Source organism: Marmota flaviventris, chromosome 8 (genome assembly GCF_047511675.1).
Source record: "Marmota flaviventris isolate mMarFla1 chromosome 8, mMarFla1.hap1, whole genome shotgun sequence".
NCBI classification, from domain to species: Eukaryota; Metazoa; Chordata; class Mammalia; order Rodentia; family Sciuridae; genus Marmota; species Marmota flaviventris.
Genome location: NC_092505.1, coordinates 27,120,140 through 27,133,353, shown reverse-complemented (window position 1 = coordinate 27,133,353; position 13,214 = coordinate 27,120,140). Strand labels below are relative to the sequence as shown.

General features: G+C 34.8%; 1 protein-coding gene across 1 annotated transcript; it reads left to right on the top strand.

Annotated features, from left to right (window-relative positions):
• The first annotated feature begins 842 nt into the window (after positions 1-842).
• Rbm11 (RNA binding motif protein 11) lies at positions 843-9,790 on the top strand. Its single transcript, XM_027929021.3, has 5 exons — positions 843-951; positions 2,798-2,960; positions 4,278-4,350; positions 8,083-8,179; positions 8,878-9,790. The coding sequence occupies exons 1-5, from the start codon at positions 856-858 to the stop codon at positions 9,163-9,165; spliced, it is 717 nt and encodes a 238-aa protein (XP_027784822.2). The 5' UTR covers positions 843-855; the 3' UTR covers positions 9,166-9,790.
• Positions 9,791-13,214: the final 3,424 nt, after the last annotated feature.

Sequence of the window (13,214 nt, the reverse complement as noted above, 5' to 3'; positions counted from 1 at the left end):
AAGTTATTTTTTCAAAGTCATAAAGCTAAGTAATGTCAGAATAAAAGCAGAAAAGCAGATTTCCTAAAACGTATCTTTTTTTTTTTTTTTGGAAAAGATGATTTTTCTGGTCCATCAGACAAGCAAAAACTTGCCTCCTCAATTCAAAATGAATTCCCAAACTAAAAGGAATGGTGTCCTCATTACTTTTATGATATTTACAGGATGGTTTCAGGATCCTACGTAGACATTTTCCAAGGATTCCTTGATATGACTGTTTTCTCAAGTTCAACTGCTTTCGGAGCCCACCAAAAACTTGGGTTGCCATTTTCAAAGACTTCTCTTAGGAGCACTTCCTGGGTAAATAAAATTTTAATTTCAGTATTCTATTGTAACAAGATCCATACATGCATTCATTCTTTCAATATCATTTTCTATAACAATTTAATTTTTAAAAATCTTAATGACTCATCCTTTGACTCTTTGATTCTTCCCTTATTAGCCTAGCAGCTGCTGAAGTGAAGTTACTAAAACCTTAAATCATCTCTGTAGTCTTTGACTTTGGATTTACTCAACCGACATTTTAAATAAAGACTATAAAAAGCACGAGAAAATAGAGAGCACCCTCTACAAGCAAAAGGGCAAAGCCCCTTAACAACAATCTTCCTTACCTAACACTCTTCCAAGGCCTGATTCTGGGCGTGGCGGCAGCGTGGTGGGCGGGTCCCGCTGGCCCCGGGGGGCGTGGCCCGCAGCTTAGCTCCACTACTAGCGCGCTCCCTTTCCCGTCCCTCCTCCCTCGCCCCAGCAGCGCAGTGAAGCGGAGCAAGGGGGCGGGTCTGGCCCTTCCTCCATCCTGGGGCTGACACCGGAGGGATGTTCCCAGCTCAGGAGGAGGCCGACAGGACCGTGTTTGTGGGCAATTTAGAGCCCCGCGTGCGGGAAGAGATTCTTTACGAGCTATTCCTTCAGGTACCGTCCTCGGGGAAGGGGCGGCGGAGGGGCGGGACACACCTGGACCACCGGCGGCCCGGCACCCTTCCCGCCCTCTCTTGTGCCGTGCTTTTCATTATTTTTGACTGGATGCACCTGTCCCCAGCGGAGCGGCTGGTGAAGGATATAGTTTAGCCCCATCCCCACTGCAGAGTTCTGAGGATGGGCAGTGGCTGGGCCCTCCCTAACTCCCAGCCCTCATTAAGGGCTTACCGGGGCCTTGGATGTGCTCCAGTAGAAAACAGCCCTGTCACTGTCTTCCTTCAGATAATAAGCACCCTTATGCCTTGCATTCTGCAAAGTGAGAGGTGTCGCTTTTAAAAATGTTTTCATATATATTACTCATCCTCCTAAGCCCTTTTATGCGGAGTATTTTTATTCTAGAATGATAAATGAGATGCGAGATGATGGACAACCAATATACCACATGACTGTGACCAACTGATTCCCTGGTCAAGGTCTTTTCCTGCATTCCAAGAGGACTTTAGGAAACTTTTTGAGGTCTGGATTAAGTCTGGGATTCAGTCTCTTGTGTTCTGTAAACACTTACCTGTGGTGCATAGGACGTCTCACTTGCCAAAGGTATATCTTCATTCAGCCACTCATCTAACCATTTAATGATCCAGAATCACAGGGAAAACACGAAGTATGGTGCTGGACGTAAAATTTTTAGAAACATTCCTTACACTTTGTTAAAGGGGAAAATGAACATTAATTACCATTATTTAGGGTAATCTACCAAAGACGGGGATATATAGTATGGGAAAAGCGGGGCTCTTAGGTCAGCAGTGTGACTTTTGGCCAGTACATAAGTCTCTTAGTTTCCTCAAATGTCAAATGGGAGTAATAGTATCTACAATATGATGAGACTGTGAAGAATAATATGATGCAATTGTGATGAATAAATGAGCTAACCTAAATAAAGCAAAGCTATAGCTGGCATTTACTAGGTGTTTGCTGCCTGTATTAGTAGTAATGCTAACTAAAATTAACAGAAATAAAAAGTGACTTCCTCCTGTCAGAATAAGGGAAGGTTCCAAGGGAGACAATAGCAGAGCTAAATGTCTAGGATTAAGTATAAGTACCAGAGGTGAAAGAATTTCTTTGGTTTTGAAGGACCCACTTTATCTCTAAACTAAAGTGTCTCTATGTTAATAATAGATACACATAGGTTAGTAGAGAATATTCTGTTTAGGACCACAGTTTCTTCTCCTAATTGTAAAACTTTCTATTATTTGAAAAATATTTTTAAGACTTTATGTTTATCCTTTTAATTTGCTACCTTTGTAAGTTTGCCCTTTAAAACAAAACCTGTAAACCTTATCTTTTTTTTAAACCAATATAATTTGAATCTTACCACCAAAAAGGAAGAAAGGAATGTAAAATTATTGTCTTCAACAAGGGTTTTTCATGTTGAGCCCCCCCCAAAAAAAATGGGTGGGGAGAGATGAATGTGGGGTTTCAATTACCTGTACAAAAAATATATGATTTCTAGTCCATAAGGACTGGATCTTTATCAATTGTGTGGATCCACAAGGCAATATATATTATCTTCTCATTTTTTATGATTTCCTTTTTCCACTTAAATGAAATGTAAACCTCATGTAATAGATCAGGAAGTAAGCTTTTTACTTTTTGCCCATGGAGAATTTGCTAAAGAAAATATAGAGGAAGTATGAGTGTGATGTTTGTAAGGAAAATGCATTATTAGCAGAGCTACATAAAGCTATTGCTAACCTTTTTTTCTTTAAAGTTTAATTAATTTTTCTGAGTGTAAAAATAAATCTTTGGATTTATGAGAAAATAATTTTTAAGTTTCTCGTAGGCTGGGCCACTAACCAAAGTGACTATATGCAAAGACAGAGAAGGAAAGCCGAAATCCTTTGGATTTGTCTGCTTTAAGCACCCAGAATCAGTGTCTTATGCAATAGCTTTGCTGAATGGAATCCGTTTATATGGAAGACCAATTAATGTGCAGTATCGATTTGGTAGGTTCTCTCACTGATGAATTTTCAAAGTGTGTTTTGTGGTTGCTGCTAGTCTCAGAAGTTGTAAGAATTTTGTTTTCCTTGTAGTATAAGACAATAAAAGTGTCTCTGTAGTCTCTTAATTTTTTTCAAACACATATCTAATTTATAATACTATATAGTTAATTTGTATTGCCAGTTATATTACCAAATTTGTAGCATCTCTTCTTAAGTAAAATTTAAAATGTACTATTTTAAAATCAGGAGATAGCTATGATGGTTGCTATTGACTAAAATTGATCAAATTTATATGAACTGAAGGTACATAAATAGCTTTTATATAGCAAGGTTGTTTGCCAATCTTCTTGTCACTGTTAATGTATGGTATCAAATACCTACTATTTGGAAGATAAGTGGATAAATTAGCCCTTCCGAGTAACTCATTCTGTTGTCTGGAGCTGTTTTAAGCCCCTATAAGAGCAAAGTGGACAAAGGTACCTGTAGAGCCTTGCTAGAAGGGGAGGAAAGATTCCTGACTTGATGGCTTCAAATCCTTGTCCTGAATTCATGCTAGGAACCAGGCATCTGTGATTAGCTGCCCAGAAAACTATTACACTTGGCCTCACATCTTTTCAGGGACCAATTGAGACCATCTGAGTGATCTTAGAATACTGTGTTTAAGCATTTTATAAATGGTACAGACTTATTGATGTATCACTGCCATAAATCATTCAGGCTTATTGATGTATCACTCCTTTGGTATTTATTTCTCTTGATCCACTAAAAATGAAAAATAAGAATTAAAAAAGCAATATCTTCTTGCGTAATAAAAATTCTTCTCTTTGCATTTCACATTTTCTTTTTTACTTTAATGCATGGATGCATCATGCTCTTTGATTCTACCCAGTTAACTCAACAGGCTGACAGAATAGGCCAGAGCTTATTATATTCTGACACATCCTATAAAAAGTTGACTTGGCTTTTGTCTGAGCAGTTTAAAGAACTCATGCCTTCTACCCTGGAGGCAAAGAGTGCTGACATTTTTAATTATTAGTTTCTAGGTAAGTATTACAAAACAACATCATATATCTTATATAGTTCCATATCATTTTATTCTTATTTATGACTTGCTTTTGGATAAATATTGATTATACTTCATTCATTTACAGTAATATATACAATCTTTAAATATGACTTGAGAGATAGATATGCACATATTTTATGTAACTGTGGAATTTTAAGTCACTACTATATCTTTAAAGATTGATTTATATTATGCTTTAATATTTAAACTCCAAGTAGTTGTACCCTAAAGTAATCATTGTATTTCTTTCAAAGGAAGTTCTCGCTCTTCAGAACCAGCTAACCAAAATTTTGAGAGCTGTGTTAAGATAAATTCACATACCTACAGGTAATTATAAATATACTTTTTTCATAAAGGTAAAGCAAATAAATATGTTCTTATTATCTATATTAATGAAAAATAATAAATATGTGAGAGGATGATTTTTATCCTATTCTGGACTATTACAGAATATTACTATTTATACATAGGATTAGATTAAGAAGTTCATTTCTTCTGAACCCATGGAAAGTGAGAGAAAATATTTTCATGTAAAGGTCAGTTTTAATATTTAAAGTAGTAAGTGACATAGATTTACATTTGAGGTATTCTTTATGATTTTCTGTATGTTTTTCATAGCTGTTAAATCATTTAAGCATACAAAGTCTTGCTGTGATGGATCATAGAAATATTGTTATCCATATTTTATGTTTCAGTAAATGCAGACACAAAAGTTAACCAATTCTCAAGGTCACAAGGATGATAAAGTGCTAGCCTTGAAATTAAGTCTTCTGATGTTAAGCCATTCAATTATTTATTTTACTAATGTTTAGAACTTCTCTGTGTTCTAGAATTTGTTGTAGCCTGATATATTGATGCAGTGATAACCTTCTAGTAAACTGTCTGGCAAGGTATCCAGAGGTCATGGTACCTAATGGCTCCCAAACTATTTTAAGATTCCAAAGTCATAGTGTTTATTAAATCAGTGTAAAAAACACAGTGAAAAGTAAGAGCAAGGTTGGTGGATAGTTTAGCACACTTAGAATAGATTGTAAGTGGGCAGAAGGATGAAGTAACTGAGTTCTGGTTATATTAATATTCATAGACTGTTTCTCTGCTGTCAACCTTCCCTACTGATAGTGTGGTGATGAGGACGAGAGTGTATGTTTGAGCAAGGCTATCCCTTCAGATGGAAAGTTCCTGGAACTAATATTACTTTCTTGATGAGGAGCATCCTGGTTCATCAGCTTGTTTTCTGTAGGTTTTATCTCAGATTATTTTAGGCAGAATGAAGGAAAGAAGAGAAATATAACTGTTAGGCATGATCAGGAGTAGGTATCCATCTCTCTTATGTCTTACGAGATCTAAATCATTCACTATCCATTAATATATATTATGAATTCTATCTTGGCTTCCTAGGTTTCTTGCTTATTTTATCCCTCACAGTTCCGTTGCTATTAATAAACTGCTAGCTTACTTACAGTCTACACTAAGCATTTTTAAGAATTTTGTCCATCCTGTTTGTTTTCTTGTTGTCTTTGGCAGAACTGAATATTTTCAAATAAACTAATAATAACCAAACATCCTATCCCTTGTTAACTGTATCAGCCCCCTAAGGCATGGGAGAGTGACCTTTTGGGACTTGCAAATACCCAGAATTATCTTTGGCAGAAGTATTAAACCCCAAATAAGTGTGCTCCATATTTTTATTCTCCCCAGAATTTCTATATTGGGGAGAATAAAGAGAACTTAATAAAGTAGGTAATAAAATCAGATTGCCTGGATTTGAATTCTGCCAGTGCCACTTTATTAATGCTGTGACTCTGAGGAGGTTATTTTACCTTTCTGTATCCTTATCTCTAAAATTAAAATAATACCTAAAAAATTTTTATGAGAATAAAATTTTATAATAAATACAAGATACTTAAAATACTGAATATATTGTAAGTATTCAACAAAAGGAAAATTACTACTAAGATAGGGAAATCATTATAGACTTATGGATTGAGCCATATATGTGATGTAATAGCTTCCCCTCTTCTTTAATACCAAGAGCAAAAAACTACTTCATTTTCTTTGGGTTTGGGAAAAGAACAAAATATTTGTAGGATTTGGAGTTTAAAAGACTAGATAGGCAATAGAAGATTGCAGTATAACTATCTTATGTTTGATACATGGTTTGTAAATCATCACAGAGTCTAGACTATAATGTCAAAAAAGTTATATGTATATCCCATGACACTACATTTCATTGGTAGTACTTTTCTCTAGTATTTGGTATCTCATAAAGGAAGTATGAGAATGAGTTATCATGTCCTGGTTGTGATGTGCAAATGTAATCTAGTCTTCATTAGTCTTCCTTGTAAATGGGTTTTTTTACTTCTTATTGCCTCGTATGCCTTTCTCTTTATTGAACTAATTTTTAATTTGCTAGGGCCACTGTAACAACGTACTATAGAGTGCTTAAACAACAGAAATTAATTGTCTTACAATTTTGGAGGCTAGACATCCAGGATCAAAGTATTAGAAGCACTGGTTTCTTCTAAGCTGTGAAGAAGAATCTATTCCATGCCTCTCCCCTATTCTTCTGTTGTTTTGATAGCATTGCTTGGTATTCCTTGAATGACAGAAGCTTTACCCACATTTCTGCCTTTATTTTCACATGTTGTTCTTCTGTTTTCATCTCCAAATATTCCTTTTTTATATGAATACCAGTCATAAAGGGTTATGGATCCATCCTATTCCAGTATGAACATGTCTTAACCAATGTCATATGCAATGATCCTGTTTTCAAATATGGCCACATTCTAAGGTACTGGGGGTTTCATTAACTGAAAATGAAGAGAATGTATCAATCCATAACAGTTTTTACTTTACATGTGATTCCTCCATGCAGACAACTATGTGTCCAAAGATTCACGTGGGAAAGATACTGGTTTTAGACATTTGACACTTGTTTTCATAATGCAGCTTATCTCACCTCTGCTGCGGAGTCTTCCCCACTCTGTAATTTCCCTTCACCTTTCACCTTGTCTCCTAACTGGGCTTCCATATTTTTCTTCTTCCTCTCACTAATAAATATTTTTATCTTTCTTTCGCATCCTTTCTTCCTGTTCATTTTTTAACCCCACTGTTATATGGGAGCTACTCTTTTTGAGGTGATGAGAACTTTCTGATCAGCCATTTAGCAGCCTCAATGTTTATTCAGTTTACCCCTATGGAACAAGTTATATTTTTCTAATTTCTTTCTTAATGAAGTATGGACTTCTGACTTCTACTGACTTCTGGGATACTACTCTCAGTATTTATAAATGACATTCTGTCATTGCTTCCCATCTGCCAGTGCTGATTTCAGCCTCCCTTAGAGTATGTTTCCTAGCCTAAGGATTAGTGGTTAGCATTAAAATTAGGGTATACTATAGAGCTAGTAGACTATTGAAGAGTAGCTGCAGAACCTAGCCAGGATTTATAACATCTCCATAAGAGCAACGATCACATGTATAAATGAAATGTGGGGAACACCACAGTTTTTTAATTAGAGATATTTTGATTATCTTAATGCCTGGAAGATATCAGTCAACATGTTTATGTTAACATTAGTAATCCATTTAGGAAGGAGTACAGTTGATATATTTACATAGTAAAGATACTTTAAAAATAAATTGATGATAATTTCTTCCTCTTTGTTTTTATATCTGTAGAAGATTGAAGTGTATGCCCAGTGATGATTAATGACTTGCTATTGTTCTGTTACTATCTAAATGTTGTATGTCTTTATATAAATACAAGCGCTGGTCTAACATTTTCATATCAGAAAACCAAATGTGACTCTGAATGTTGAAATTTCAATATTTAGTAATGAAATAATTAATTAATGTATTGTTTTGACACTACATTATCAATATAATAACATTATTTGCATGTGTTTGTTTAAGATATTTAATTCTAACTGCTACCAGAGAAGCTCTTTCTGTCTCTGTTTCTAATTATGGACAACCCTCATTAAGTTGTTAAGAGAAAAGAATATTTGTACCTAAGAATTTTAAGGATGTTTTTGCTTTCCCTTTTATTTCTCAAAAGGAATGAAGAAATCTTGGGCAGATCTTCCTTTCCCATGCAGTTTTTTCCCATTAATAATACTGCTTTACCTCAAGAATATTTTTTCTTTCAGAAAATGGTAAGTTTGATACCCATTTAGTTTAGCATATATATAACACAAATTTATGAAGAACATGAAAAACATTCTTAGTATTTGGTGCTCAAATAGTTAATATTAATGAACAACCACTCATTATCTGAAACTATGAAAGTATTTTTCCCAACATATTCTATTCTATTCTATTCTTCTCTCTCTCTCTCTCTCTCTCTCTCTCTCTCTCTCTCTCTCTCTCTCCCTCCCTCCCTCTCTCCCCCCCCTCTCTCTGGTAGAGATGCAAGTGAGTTGAAAGACAAGTTCAAGGTATCACAGTTTATTTCTAATCTGCTTTGAGTAGTTAGAAATTTTAGTTATCATCTCTCTATCATATATTGAGATTAATATATTTGTAAAAATTTTCATCTGTTTCATTTTATTCTTATATTGTGGCTCCTAGAAGAGTTAAAACTACATATGTGGTTTGCATTATATTTCTTTGATAATCCATATTGTAGTAAACTAATAAACCTTTAAATGTTTATGTTAAGGATTTAAGGAAGCTCCCACACTCCTACTATGAAGTCACTGCCTTTCTTATACCAAAATACAATTTGATTTACTCATGACTATTTGCATAATTCATGTTACTTTTAACATGCATTAGACTTTTTAATATGCATTTAACTTAGCATTTTGGATTTGTTTTGGTATATAAGTTGTCTTTTTTTTTTCCCCCACAGCAGCGGCATGCACATAATCCAGTGCTGCAGCTTCCTTACTATGAGATGACAGCCCAACTTCCCAATAGCACGTCTGGGTCTTCCTCACTGAGTCATGTTCCAGATCTAGATGCTGGACCTAGCTCCTATGAATGGACTATCCAACAACCAAGTGACTCTGACCTTTATCAGATGAATACCCGAAAGAGGCAAAAGCAAACCAGTGACAGTGATAGTAGCACAGAAAACAATAGAGGAAATGAATTCAGCCAAAAATTCCGAAAATGTAAGAAAAAGAAAAGATATTAGTATTACCTTCAGATAATATGTATCTTCATTGATCTCAATTCTGTTTAAAGAAAACTGACCAATTTCTTGAATGTCTTGTCTTTTTTGAAATATATGAAAACATGACGTATCTGATTTGCTATTCAATTTTTGCCTCAAATGACAAAAGCTTTTAAAAATAATATAATGTACTACTTTTGTATGTCATAATATATTTGACCCATTGCCAATAAGAAATATACTTTGTATCATTTTATTTTAGTACTGATGATGAAATTTCATTAAACTATTAACTAAAAGTCAGCTACTGAACACTTGTGGATAAGGTACTGTGATTTCTCTAGATTGTTCCTATAATATTCAAGTACAATTAGGCTGTGATTAGGAATATTAGATTTGCCAAAAGAAAGCAATGCAAATATTTAAGAGTTGCATGTGGTTCCTAGTGAATATGCTATAAACAGGCTTTGTTTCTTTTGTTAATAACATTTTATTTTTTACATTCACTCAAGTTGTTTCTGAGCCTTACTGTACTTCAGGTTTATTTTATCAAATGAAGACATATGACAGTGATACCAAAGGAAAGATTATTATCATTGGATTGGCTTTTGAGTCATTAACTTGTTATATGAGTTCAGTGGGGATTCCTGCCTCTTTACTTCTTACTTGTTTATAATGAACATTAAGTTGGCTATGTAAGTATTACATTATCTACCTCTTTTGCCATCCAGGTTTGAGAGGATATGTTTAATGTATTTAAATCTTGATAATGAATAAGTAAATAGAATGATATTTCATTAATGTTTGATATCTAATACTTAATTGTCCAAAAAATTTTTCTATTTTGGGTTCATTTATTTTAGAAGATAGGATACACATTAAATAAATTGGGTTTTTTTAAAACATTTTTGTTAATTTTATAGCCCACCATAAATTAGAATGATAAGAATTATATTTATTAAAGCTAATTGAAAGAATCATGCAACTCCTTTGTGAGTAGAACACCAAATTTAGTAGGAAGGGTCATGCTTAGATGTTTCTTTTGCATGTTGAATAGCACTTTATAGATACTTACTGTTTAAAAGAATAAAGATCTGTTTTTAACAAAAGGAGTAACTGAATTTAACTGAGTATAGTAGAATTTAGAACAAACATTAATCTACTTTAATCTGATCAATATGAAAAACTGACTAGTGCTTTATGTAGTTTTAACTATGTTTTCTTGTTTTTGGCTTTTGAAACTCATACTCTTTTCTTTTTACATTCACATTTTTTTTCAATTTAGAATCAAGCCAAAGGGAAAAATGGCTTCTACATAATTAGGAAATAGCATATCTTTAAAAAGCTTAACTTCACCTTCACCTCAATCTTTTCTTTAATTCTGTAATTTACCTTAAACCTAAATTATTTTGTTGTGATTGGTATTATTGGAAGTATATAAAAAATGTTTCTTAGCAATTCAGAATAGCTTTGTGTAAGAAATATATCTTGAAATACTATTACATTAATTAAAATGTTAGAACTGCAAAATATTTTTGTTAAATTCTTCCATCACAGACAGGAAAGTGCACGTTGTGATTTAGATATGTTGGGTCCCCCAAAGACTCATGTGTTTGAAGATGTGGTCCCAAATGCAGCAGTATCCAAAGTGGGAATCCTTGGGATGTGAGTATATCATGAGGGCTCTGCCGTCATCAGTGGGTTAAGTGAGAGACTAATGATTTGAATAGACTATTGGACAGTGTAGGAAGTGGGACCTAGTAAAAATGAGTGCATCCTTGGGGATTTACTCTTGGGGACTTTATCTTGTCCCTGTTTCTCTCTCTCTCTGTCTCTCTGTCTCCCTCCCCATCCTACCCTTTATCTGTCTTTATCTACCTATCTATCTGTCTCTCTCTGCCCCCTCCCTATCTCTTTCCCTTTCTCTCTTTCCTCTCTTTTTCTCTCTCTCCCCTCCTTCTGCTGACATGAGTTGACCAGTTGTCCTGCACCATGACCTTTCTCATGATGATCTGCCTCATCTCAGGCCCAGAGCAATGGAGCCAGCTGACCATGGACTGAAAGCTCTGAAACTATAAGTCAAAATGAATCTTTCCTCCTCTAAGTTATTCATGTCAGGCACCTTTTCTTCACAGCAATGAAAGCTAATACAGTATCTCAGTATTAACTTGAACAAGTCAACCAACTTGAAACACATGGAAGACTAGAAAAGTCACCTTTACCATGGTGTATTTCATTATTAAACAATATAAAATAGGGGCTGGGTTTGTGGCTCAGCAGTAGAGCACTTCCCTGGCATGTGTGAGGCCCTGGGTTTGCACCTCAGCACTGCACATAAATAAATAAATAAAATAAAAGATCTAAACAATTTTAAAAAATACATATATAAAAAAATATAAAATATCCCTGGAAATATCTGTCACCATCCTATAAAATTTTGAGTTATCAGTTTTCCCCAATGCTGTATATTTGAGCTAAGAATTATTAAAATTATTTAACTTTGGGGATTTTATTTTCCAATTTTTAATCTCTCACTCTCAAAATCTGTTCACTTTTAAGTAAGCCTGAACCCATTCTACTATGCTGCAAGAATCTTAAATATGAGAACAAAATTAGACATTATGCATATTCTCATATTTTCTAATTTTTATAAATCAGTATCTAATGCATGAGGAAGTGGCAAAATCAGAAAAATTACGTACAATTAAAGTTAGATCACAGTCCCAAACAGACAGATTAACAGAAAAGTTTAGAGCGTATGAGAACACTCTAAAAAAAGTGGCTCCAAGGGCAGCCAGGGTAAAGGTTTATATACAAAAACTAAAGACAATGAGTTTGGGGTTTCAGTGGTAACATATGGCAGGTTCCATTGGGAGCCTTCCATTTTTCACCCAGACGCTGATGGGCAGTCTTCTTCCTGGCTGGGAGCTCACCAGGGAAGGATTTATGGCAAGTGAACTCTCACCTTCCAGTGCTAAGAGTCGGTCTTCTTCCAAATAGGAAATTCCTTCAAAGAGGGAGATTTTTGGCAGCTGTGCAGTCAGAAGGCTCTAGTTAACCGTGAAGATAAGCTTGGAAAGGTTTCTTTCAATGACTGTTGTTTGTTCATATGTTTTCAATTTAAAGTCATTTTTATGCCATTCTGGTGAGTTGGTGGTCACTTCATTTCCCCTACTTGAAACTTCACAAGAAGTTTCACAAAGAACTGAACCAATTGCTATGGAAAGAAAAGTCAAGTTCATATTTATATTGTATGATATCTGAAAAGGAAAATAATAATATAGATTAGAAAAATGAATAAGCAAGAAGGAACAAATCTAAACACATTTCCCCACCCCCATTGAAGCAGTCTTCTAGTTCTGGGAATGGGTCAATGCAATTAAATGGCTATGTCTCCTTAATGTGATATAGAATATTACCATCTTTGAAATGGTGTAAATCAGATGCTACTTGTCCTTTCTGATTTAAAAACAATCAGAAGTGTTCACTGCAGACTGCACTACCTCCTCCTTGTTGGGTAGTCAGTGTATCTGAGATGGGATGATTTCAGAGTACAACTGGAAGCTTCCAGAACCACATAGAGATATTAAATATCTAGATCATTGCTTTGTAGATTCTTATAATTGCTCTTTCTAAATCATAAGTCCTCAGTTTGGAAAAACTATCCACATTATTGAATGAAACTTGATGTTTCAGTTCAAAAGTGAGTTTTCTAGGATGACTTACCTGGTACATCTATTCTGTGATGTTTGTGTACAAAGGGCCTCACACTTTGGCATTTAAGGCAGGATATCTGGTGAAGAAAGTGGCACCAAGTATCTGAGTCTACATTGCCCTGACCATTTGAGTAATAACCTTTTATATACTTCATTGCCACAACAAATAAAGAGATCAAGGTTGAACATGAACAAGGTCAGGGTAGAAACTGTGACCCACAAGGATGAGGTCTGGTGACTTATGACATTTGTCATCAGCTGTATTAGCATCTATATATTTCCATATTCCCTGCACCTCCATCAGGCTACAATAGCAAAATCGAATTGAGAAATAGAAGATAGAGGAAACCTTCA